We start from the raw sequence: 10,836 nt of genomic DNA, 5'->3' as shown, positions 1-10,836 counted from the left end.
GTGCTTCCATCTTACCTTCCCACTGGGATTTGGGGACATGATCAGACAAGGCCAAAACTCCAGCTGCATCCTCAGCCAGAATCTGGGACCTTGTGCACTGTCTTTGAAGAGGTTTCTGTTCACCCTCTGTGCAGAAGCATGAACATTCACAATTGCCCAATGATGTCTTGTTGTCAGTTATTCCCCACATTGTACATTTAGATCCAAATCATGCTGGATTAACCCAATCAAAACATCATTTAACTGCAGTGTGAGCATTTCAGTCCTTCTTCCTTCAGGGGAAAAAAGCACTTGAACAATGCTGAAGCCAATTTAGAAACAAACTCACCAAAAACTTGAGGGCTGCCAGGAATTCTTTAGTTATCCACAGAGGTTAAAGTTTTATTTTTATATCAAAATTAAATAGCAAAATTGGTTTGGGTTTTTTTACAGTGATAAATTAGAAATTTACAGTACATACATTGAAGTAGATATATTTTCTGTACACTCCAAAATCATCAGTGTCTACTTCCTTAAAAATTCAGAAAAAGGAGCTAACTTGTCTGTTTAATGTAAGAGCTAAGCTTCTACCTCTCTGGCAGATACTTTGGAAACCTGCAGTGACAAGAGCACACGTTGAGGGAGGAGATGGAAGCAGGGACTGCACAATCCAAGGAAACGCCAGTCAAGTTTCTAGTTGTATAACCACAGCAACTGCATTTCCGAGACAGGATTAGTCACATCAGTTTTGGCTTTAAATTCATAAAAACACTGAAATGAGAGAACATACAAGTTGCTGATACCCACTCTTTGCAACCACTGGTTTTTAGGCTACCTGCTGTGACTTCTCACTCATGCAGCCAAAAAGTGGAGCAAGGTAAATGCACATGGGTGAATACATTTATGGAATGGTTTAATTGCTGCAACAACTAATTTCACTCTGAGTACAGCGTGCCCCCGACTGCTGGCGAAGGATGTTTCTTCAGGAACAGCAGCTGGTGTTTCCCCACAGCCCACCTCCTTCCCACAGCATTTGAGTCCTTCACATGCTTTAATGGAATATTGTGTCACATCACCAGGGGCATCTCTGTGTCACAGTTCACAGGGTCACAGGCAGAGATGCAAGGATTTGATGACAAGGTACTACTTAACATTCACTTCTGTGTAAATAACGTGGTTAAAAATGGCATTTATTGAATCTGTCTGGTCAAACATGGGTCATATCAGGCACGAAGGTATCCAAAGCATTTCAGAGTGAACGACACTTGAGTGAACATGACACAGCCAATAATAGGTTACAAAAAAAGGCTCATACTGTATCCTCACTCCTTGAAAGCCAACATATAGCTGCTGACTTTACACTCCTCACTGCACCGGCAGAAAGACTGCATGATGGAGAAGCCTGGCCATCTGAAGATCTCATACTTGTAGAACTCCTTGTCCACAAGGCATAACCAGACCCAAACACAACACTGACAGTGAGAGACTTCATGGAGAGGATGACAAGGCCTGGCTGGAATGTGGTGTTGGCCAAGACAATGCTTGTGCATCTTGAGCAGAATGTGTCAGATTGTCACTTGCTCTGCTGAAGAGGGAGCCCAGCCCTGATGACTGCCATTAGGGTTTGTTTGGGGTCTGATTTTTTGTTTTAAAAAAAAGTGGCCCAGCACATGTTTCGACACTGAAACAATACATGCTTGGACGGATTAGTGTTCACTTCCAGAGCTGGAGTGAACTGTGGTTTGGGAAGCACATGGGCACCTGTGTGAAAAGCAAGTACATTAATAAAGCAGCATCTGTTCTCAGCTGCCCTTGAAAGTCATGCAAGTTGGGACACTGGGGGATGCTCTGCAGCAGATCCGGTTCACACAAACAAATGAAGTAAAAGTTTAGGGCACACAGATAAAAACCAAAAGTCTTTCAAAGAGATAGACCATCAGATTGGTGTTCTATTAAGTGCTTCTGGGATATTTCAACTTGCATCACCTTTCTTATTAGCCAAACAAGCCCCTGACACTAGGTTCAGGCTCCCCATGAGCACAAGCTGATGCCTTCTCAAATAAAAGGATAAGAAAACTCAAGAGTTGCTTTGAAACAACATAAGTCACTAAGAAGCTGGATCTCTTCTCTTGGATCCCTTTAAAAAAATGAAAAGGTCTTGGTTGTTCCTGAGGACTAAATGCCTGCTCACATTCTGTGTGTAAATATACATTAAAAAAAACCTCTCCATAGCTGTCAGCGAGCAACTGAAGCATGGTTGTGAGGCAGTCAGCTGTACTGCGATGTCACGGGCTGAGAATCTTCTTTTTAATTGTAACTGACACACATAATTATACAACTGATCTGTGTGAACATGAGGTTGCCAAAGAACTCAGCATTTTGTCTCTCCCTAGACGGGCGTCTGTAGAGATACCATCAGACTGAACGAAACATATTAAGACTTAATTGCTTTATGCAATGGGTCTCCAGAGAGAGACAGGTAAGTTTACTTGGAGACAACTGGCATTGTTTGAAGGTACCCTAAACTCATTTTTCCTCTTTCCTTGAGGAAGCAAGACTATATTGTAAGACTTTATTTAAAGTTATTAAATGCAGCAGAATAAAGTAGTCTGCTGGAAGTAGCAGGATCACCTGAAGGGACAGGAACAGGGACATATTGATAATGATAATTGATGCAGAAGACCCTACACAGTTTCCTACCTTCTACTGGCTCCTCTTCATCTGACAATGTCCTGAAGTAAAGTTCTTAAAATTTAGAAATATTCATAGAATCACAGAATTCTAGTGGGGAGGGACACAGGGAGGTCCAAATTCCCACAAGGCAGAATCAACTCTCAGTTCAGACCAGATTACAAATGGTAAAAAGAATGAGTCAAAATTATTATTAGACCATCAGATGACTTCAAGAATAATTCTCACTAATACCTCAATAAATCTTACTCATCATAGGTAAAGCTCAGACCTGGAAAGTCCATTTGGTATTTGTTGGAGGAACTGATCCTTGGCTGACTTGTGCAGTGTATGGGAACAACAGAATTCCCCTAGGCATAAAGGCACAGTTCTTGTCAAGCACTTCCTTCTCAATGCTGAACTTGGAAAGGAGACATCTAACTGAAGTGCCAGCTGAGAACTGGACCCTAAATAAGCCCAGAATTTGGCCCTGGACTGCTTTTCCTCCATCAGCTATAAGATGATGAAAGGAAAAGATCATCCCACAGCTATGAGCTACAGCCCCTCAGCTTCTAAAGATTTCAAGACTTCAGTAATTGCATCCTGCTTTTAAAAACCAGAAAAAAAAAAGGAAGATAACATGTTTGGGTATTTCACAGCTTTTAAGGCCTCCCTGGGCTCTCCTGGTTTGGGCAGCATGGTTTATGGCTATTGTATCTGCAGTCTGATCTTTCTGCTGGTTATTCTTTAAGGCTTTTTCTTTTTGCATCCCCCAGAGACAGGTTGTGTAACCACCTCCCTGCTCTGCTCCCAATATTTACACGGAAATGCTTGCACATCATCAGTACTTCACAGGAGAGCAGTCAGACCATCAGAGTGTCATCTTTTTCTCAGACTACAGTCTCGTTCCCTTTTCCAGGTTTCACCCAACCATCTGCTCTCTTCTCCCGTTTCACTTTCCCTGAGTTCACCAGTCTATTTGAGCACTTCTGCCACGTGTGCAGAGTTTTGGCTGACCAGATCCACATACCTGATGTAATACCCACCAGAAGGGACATGAAAATTTTGAGCATCTCCACTGCCATATTGGAATCATCTGCCGAATAGCGGAAAATGGCCCAGTTGGAGATTTCATAGAAATAACAGGCAATGACACACGTTGCTGGGACGGTGTACAGCACTGAAAAGACACCAATTTTGACCATCAGTCTTTCCAGTTTGTCAGTTTTAGTTCCATCTTTCTGGAGATTAGACCTGATTTTAAATAAGGCCACAAGTCCTGCTGCAATGAATAAAGTCCCAATGACCAGGTAGGTAAAAAGCGGAGCAACAACAAAGCCCGTCAGCGCATCGAGGTTCTGGTTCCCAACATAGCAAAGGCCAGTGAGCTCGTCTGCGTCTACTAGTCTCATAATCAAAATAACGATGGTCTTCACCGCTGGGATAGCCCAGGCTGCGATGTGGAAATACGAGCTGTGCATTTCAATAGCTTCGTGGCCCCACTTGAGTCCTGCAGCCAGAAACCACGTTAGTGTCAGAATAACCCACCAGATGGAGCTAGCCATCCCGAAAAAGTACATCAGCAAGAAAATTATGGCACATCCTGTGTTCTTAAGACCTTCTTGGATAAGAACAGGTTCTGCTGCCTCTTCAAAATCACAGGATATCCTTTCCCGGCCCACAGTTAGCCTCACAATATAAGCAATGCTATAAATATTGTAGCACATGCTCAAAAATATGATTGGGCGCTCTGGGTAGGAAAATCTGGATGAATCAATCAGGAAGGTCAGGACCGTGAAGGCAGTGGAAATGAAGCAAAGACTGGCCCACACAGCCATCCAGATATCTGTGAATTCCTTAGCTGATCTGCTGTACAGACCAGCATCATAGCCACACTTCAGAACACAGTTCAAGCTTCTCTTCACCCAGATGTACTGATCCGAGTTAGACCCCATGCTGTGGCACTCTTCTCCAGGCTGCAAGGAGGTCTTGCTGTGAAGGGGAACCTCCTCATCTCCTGGGCCCTCCATGCACATGTGGTTGTGATCATTCTGAGGTGGGAATTTGCTGCAGTTTAAGCTGTCTGGCCAGGCAAATCCAAATTCTTTTAAAACGGGTTCACATCTTCTTTTGACAGAGAGGCACATGCCACCGCAGGGACCTATGGGGATGTTAATCTTCTCTGTGCACATTGGGACATAGACCGAACACAGGAAGAACTGGAAGAGACAAACAGAAATCATAAATGTGTCCGGGAAAAATTAGACATGTTGAAATAGAAGTTTTCTTTTTTTGGCTTTTTAGCAGTAATATTTGGTCCTTTGCCTTAAAAAGCAGGAAGCAGCATAAAACAAATAAACCAAGAACAATAAAAACAAAAGAGAAAAAAATAACAATGTTGTCTTCTTCTGTTCAAATGCCGTCCGAAGCCAAAGCCTGAACGTTTTACTCCCTAGATTAGCTCCATGTAAATTTAGCCCATCAGTTTCAATGAAGCAAGTGAGATTTAGCCAAATTTGAACCTCAAGGGTTTAATTTAAGAAAGCAAAAAAACCCCAAATTAAAGTGGCTTAAACAAACACATGTATTTTTTTCTGGGCATTGCCTGGATATTCCAGTTAAGAAACAAATAAGAAAAAAAGGCATTCATTGAATTACTTTGATTTGCGATCCTCCTAGATGAATGTATGCTTTTACAATAAGGTCACGTATGTATTTAGAACGGTAATAAAACATTGTAGTTTTCTCGTCTTTTGAATAATCGCAGTTTGGCGAAGCGACACCGTGAGAGGAATTGCGTGCTGACTCGAGAACTCTGCCCCGAGAAACAAGCCTGATTTTGTTAGACGAAATTCATGCCCGTGAGCAGGACAGGGATCCTGCCATTCGCCTAGGAAAGAAACTTCCGCGGCGAAGCTCCCGGGGGGCGGGAGTCCCGAGCTGCCACCGCTCCCGCAGCCAGCTCCGCTCGCTCCGCATGGAAGCGGGCGCGGCACCTGGGCACGGCCGGGACGGAGAGCAGCGCCGGGGAAAGCTGCGGGAGCCGCCGCAGCCTCCGCGGGAGGGCGGGTGGGGGCACCGCGCTGCGCTCCCAGCCGCGGGCAGCCCGGGCACGGCCGGGAGCCCGCCGGCTCCAGCACCTCCGCCCGGCGTGAGCCGCGCTCTCTCCAGCCAGCCAGGAGCGGCACTGTGAGGCGGCGGGACTTTCGGGATGGACTGATACTGAGTAGAGGGGATGGGGATGAGGATAGGGATGCTGGGGGACAGCAGCCAGCCCGGGGACCGCACAGTGCCGCTGCCTGTCGTCTCCACCTCGCGCACTCACCCAGGTCCCCTCGGAGCCGCGACTCACCTGGAGCTGGCTGGAGCAGCCATACTGGATGAGAGGGGTGAAGGTGGTGAGCTGCAGCTCCGCGTCCGCTTGCAGCTCGTGCCCCACCAGGTTGGGCATCTTGGTAACATTGTAGCCCAGGTTCTGGCACATGGCGATGCGGATGGCGTCGCAGCGCCGCTCCTCCTCGTCGCCGAAGCCCCGCGCCCCGCCGAGCAGCCCCGCCAGCAGCACGACCAGCAGCGGGGCCGCCCCCGCGGCGCCCCCCGCCATGGCCCGCGCTGCGGCCCCGGCCCCGGCCCCGGCCGCGCCGCACGGGCCGGCTCCAACGGGGCGGGCTGGGGGCGGCCCCGCTATTAAACAGCCGCGCCGGGAAACAGCCCAGGGGAGGGACGCACCTCCCGGCCCGGCCCGCCCCGCCAGCCCGCCCGCCCCGCTGCAGCGCCTCCGCGGCACGGCAGGGCACGGCAGGGAGCAACAGGGCCGTACCCGCGCCCCTTAGCCCAGCATGGAGGCGTCCGCAGACGCTCCCTGGGGAGCCCCGACCCGCACCCCCACCCCCGAGAAGCGCACTTGCACTGTCTGCATCCCACCGCTCCCTGCAAGGGCTGTCTTCTCCTTCTTCCTGGAGACCCCCTAGCTGCACTCCCCATCCATCATCCCTCAGCAACTCCGGGAAGTCTTGCCTCCTCTCTCCACAACAGGTTCCCCCTCCTTGTGTCCCGCATGGCCAGCGCCCCTCAGAGAGGCCGGCACTGTCCCCAGTGTTCCCACCATGCCTTCCCACCATGGGTGCTGGTCTCAGGAGGTCCCGACCTCCGGCTCCCCAGGGACAGGGTGGGCTGAGCTCCTTGCACGTGTGTTGAGACTCATTGAAACCCAGCCCTCTCCTCACTTCTGCCCTTTCTTCAGCCCAAAGTACTCAGTTCTTCACTGCCACTTCCTAAGCTGCCGCTTGTCTTCCTAACGGGTTAAACTGCACTGCTGGGTCACATCTGGGCTCTAGACTTGTTTGTTTTTTCACAGGGGCCATGAAACCCATAGGGCACTCCTAGGTACCTCCTGGCATTTGTATAAATCCCCGTAAAATAAGTTAGTGTGGATGAAGCATTTGTGAATTTAAGAGTAAAGGGCTGGATGATTAAACAGGCCTGTAACTTGTCAGCAGGAGGAGGGATTAAGAGAAGAGAAATGAGGCTCAGACTTAAATTCTCTTGGTATTATTTACACCTGTAATAAAATCTGGTTGAGCTGGTTGTGCCTTTAGCAAAAATATGTCATCTATTAATGAATTGTTTGTAAAGCACTTTGAAAATGTTTGTAAAGCCCTGGTTAAGTGACCTCTTACTGTGCATTCGGCATGTGGCATGTGCATGCTCCTGAACATGTCCCTCACGGGCAGCTCTGCCTCTGATCACAACTCAGGGCCTTCTCTTCTCCTCAACATCCCCCGGCTGCATTGGTGGACTAAGAGTAACAGCCTAAGGCAGGCCTCAGCTATGGCTCCTTCCAGAGTACAAGGCTGTAAATCACAGCAAACCCTGTGCTGTGAAGAGCTCTGTGCTCACTCACTGTGGGTTTCACCTCTGAGGGTCCATTGCCGTCAGGGTTTCCTTCACCTCTAAGAGAGGGGGAAACGTGTTTGAACTGTACTGTGATGTAGGGACTGATGGGCATTAAGTGTGCTTTCCTCTAGCAAGATGGATAGTGCTGTAACTGAGGTTTCATGGGCGTAAGTATTTACACAGCTCTCATCGCTTTACAGCTAGCTCCAATAAACAGTGCCTCTAACCTCAAAAGATCCTTGTGAGGCAGACAAGTAATATTATCTTAACTTTTTAAACACAGAGACAGACAGTGCTCCAGTCCCAAGGTCAGGCAAGGAGTCTATGGTGGAGCCAGCAACTCAACCATATCTTGCAAGGCCCATATTTACCTGCAAGCATTGCCGTCTGTACCCAGCAGTGCTCAGCTGCTAATCTGGGTGGGTGATAATCCTGTGAACGCACACAGTGTGCTGCACATGTCCCAGCCCCACCAAGTTTACCATCTACTTCATCCAAACATGGGGAATGGGTGATGGGTGCACTACACACAAACACCTGAAAGCAGAGACTTCCATTGGAGAAGGGTTTGGTTGTTTGGTTTTGGTGGTTTCTTTTGGCATTTTGGTTTTTTTTTTGTCCAAATTATGTAGGAAAGAAAACTACAGGGAGAATCATGGTGACCATAAAACCTATGCATCCTTGTCTTAGTACATGAAACGCCTTTGCAGTTGCAGTCTTCTGCTACAGTTGGGCACTGAAGCAGAGTTTGCTGCTACCAAAATAGGGCTTTTGCCTAATTCCCATGAAGAAAATCACCTACTGCATATTCAGAAGTTAGGAAGCAAAGCCCTCAGCCCATGGACCCGGTCCTTGGACTCAGTAGAGCTACAGTGGACACAAGTACCTTTGTAGAAAAAGAAATTTCCCTCCCAAAAGAAAACCCAACCACTATTGCCTTTTCTTTGAGAATACAAAATAAATACTAGAAAGTGCTACACTGCTGTGTTTGCTTTGGAAAGTCTTTTAGATAACAGGAATTAGTTTTCAAAACAAGAGTGCTGGGAGAGGCAGTGGCAAATCATACAAGAGGTTGAAGTTGGAAAAAATGGTAATTACCCTGCTTTGAACCTTATCCATATATTAACAGTGATTAAATCTCACCATGATAAGCACATAGATAATAGTTTCTTTAAACAGATCAAAATAAGAAACCTCCTTGATAGTAGATTTATAGATTTATAGATTGTGAAATTACTGTGCATGTGAGACACTGGCTTGAATTTGGCATAGCGTGAGCCATGTTCCTTCCTCAATTATTTATTGCCTGATCTACATATTTTTTTTCCAAATAAAACTGATTTTGAGTGGTTTTTAGTTAAAGAATCAGCAGCCAGCCTGATAATTTTTATTTATTGTTGCTGCCAATAATTACATTTGGTTTCTGGTCTGAGTTATCTTCAACTTCCAGTCACTGACTTTTATTCTATCTTTGCTGGTCAGGTTGAGAAGTCATTACTGACATTATCCCTGTGGTAATGTCAGGATGTGATTATGTCACCCTTTGGCCTTTTTGCAGTAAGTAAAATAGATTGAACTTCCTGGGTTTCTTATTGTAAGGCATCTTTACCAATTCTTTAATCATACTTTTGATTTTAAAGGAGCAAGACTTGACCCTGCTGTTTGAATACCACTTTCAGCCCAAGCCATCCTTTACAACATTAATGGCTGTGTCTGAATTAGTAGCCTAGGCACCCCTGATCCTTTTAGAGTCAGCTAGGATAGACAGACATTTGAAGAAGGCGGTTCACATAATAGGAATGACATGAATACAAAATTCTACTTATTATTATCTTGTTCTTAGTATTTCCCCCTTAAGTTTGTATGTATTCTTTTGCATATTTATTAAAGCTTTGGGCGTATTTTTACACTGCAAAAATACATAATGCTTACCAGCATCTCTCAGTCTTTCATCATCCTGCAGGATATCTGAGAAGGTTCATAACTCTTCTCTGAACATTTTCAATACATCAACATTTGCCTAAACTGTAGTATTAGAACATGGCTTAGCTTTCCCATTGGAGTGACACTCATGTCAAAAACTCAGTCCTACACAGGATGATCTTGCTTAGACCTCCAAGGATATGATCTATCCCTCAGCATCACATGGAGAGCCAGGACTGACACCTTGCAGGCAGATCTCAGAAAGCCTGGGCATCCTGTTGGTTTTCTCAAAAGAAGTGGAAACCACGTTAGCATGTGATTATTTTAACAAAATATAGATGTCAGCTTTTGGTCAGATGAATATCACTCCACAAATGCCTCTACCTCTCAGTTGACTGCAGAGGGAATCTAGGATGACCAGCCCAGAGGTGAAAACTCACAAAGAGTTGTCTACTGCTGGATGAGAACTACTCTCCTGGGATTTGGTGACAGAGAATACTGATACTGCCTTTCAGAGAGTTCCTTTAAAGATCTTGGATACAAGTTATCTGAACATGCAGGGTTTTTAAAATGTATAACTTCTACAGTGGTTTTGGGACAGTGAAATTTAAGGAAGTATTAATTACTACTAGTTTTCTCTATTATATGACTCATATAAATTTTTCAATATACAAAAAATGAATGTTGAACCCATCTGTTACCTGTTTTATTTACTGACAATTCCAGAAATTCCACTAAGTAACAGACTTCTACCATTAGTGACTTTCTCTCAGTCTCAGTTTACATAAAACACTATTGTCTTTCACCATATTTGACTAATTTTTTGCATGTTTATCACAACGTTGTCATTCCTTTTGGATTTCTATTCATTCAAATCAATGTCTACTTTCTATTCTTTGACATTTATACTTTTCTTAAACGTAATTAACTTTATAATTCTTGAAATTTTAGTAAAGATTTTTTCTTTAATTTCTCCGTCTGAATTCCAGTTGAATTTTTTAATCAAGACCCTCTTTCTCAAAATAAAGACCTAAATCAGTCACTTTCTTTATTCAGTGATGTCTTTTCAAGCATCTAGTAATATATTTTGAATGGATTCTTAATGACCATTCACATGCTCATATAAATACTTTCCCTTACTTCTGTACTTCATGAGGCTGACCCTTTTAAAGCAGGAATACATATCCCCCAAATTGCATTCATGCTGATGTATTTATCCTTTATCATCAGCATTTCAATTGTCCAGTAACAACCAGAAAGAAAATGGTATTGTCATGACACTTCCAGTGAATGTGCTCTACTCAACCTCAGAAAACAAACCAGTACAGTGAGCTGCATAGGTATTTATGCATAGATAGATAGATAGAT

At 45.0% G+C, this 10,836-nt stretch overlaps 1 protein-coding gene across 2 annotated transcripts; it reads right to left on the bottom strand.

Moving 5' to 3' along the window:
- Positions 1-343: 343 nt before the first annotated feature.
- Positions 344-6,297, bottom strand: FZD4 (frizzled class receptor 4). Of its 2 annotated transcripts, XM_071556090.1 has the most exons (3): positions 6,002-6,297; positions 3,696-4,868; positions 344-750 (listed from the first exon to the last, which is right to left on the bottom strand). In XM_071556090.1, the coding sequence occupies exons 1-3, from the start codon at positions 6,251-6,253 to the stop codon at positions 673-675; spliced, it is 1,503 nt and encodes a 500-aa protein (XP_071412191.1). In that variant the 5' UTR covers positions 6,254-6,297; the 3' UTR covers positions 344-672. The 2 variants fall into 2 exon arrangements, with proteins under 2 accessions (XP_071412191.1, XP_071412181.1); XM_071556080.1 differs by lacking the exon at positions 344-750 and having other exon boundaries at positions 876-4,868.
- Positions 6,298-10,836: the final 4,539 nt, after the last annotated feature.

Source organism: Pithys albifrons, chromosome 1 (genome assembly GCF_047495875.1).
Source record: "Pithys albifrons albifrons isolate INPA30051 chromosome 1, PitAlb_v1, whole genome shotgun sequence".
Classification (NCBI taxonomy): Eukaryota; Metazoa; Chordata; class Aves; order Passeriformes; family Thamnophilidae; genus Pithys; species Pithys albifrons.
This window is presented reverse-complemented; position numbering and strand designations above follow the sequence as displayed.

Excerpts from the sequence above, each read along its gene's own strand:
- FZD4 (XM_071556080.1), bottom strand. The coding sequence starts at position 6,253 with ATGGCGGGGGGCGCCGCGGGGGCGGCCCCGCTGCTGGTCGTGCTGCTG. Across the intron at positions 4,869-6,001 it reads GCTGCTCCAGCCAGCTCCAG|TTCTTCCTGTGTTCGGTCTA; the intron begins GTGAGTCGCGGC and ends TGTCTCTTCCAG.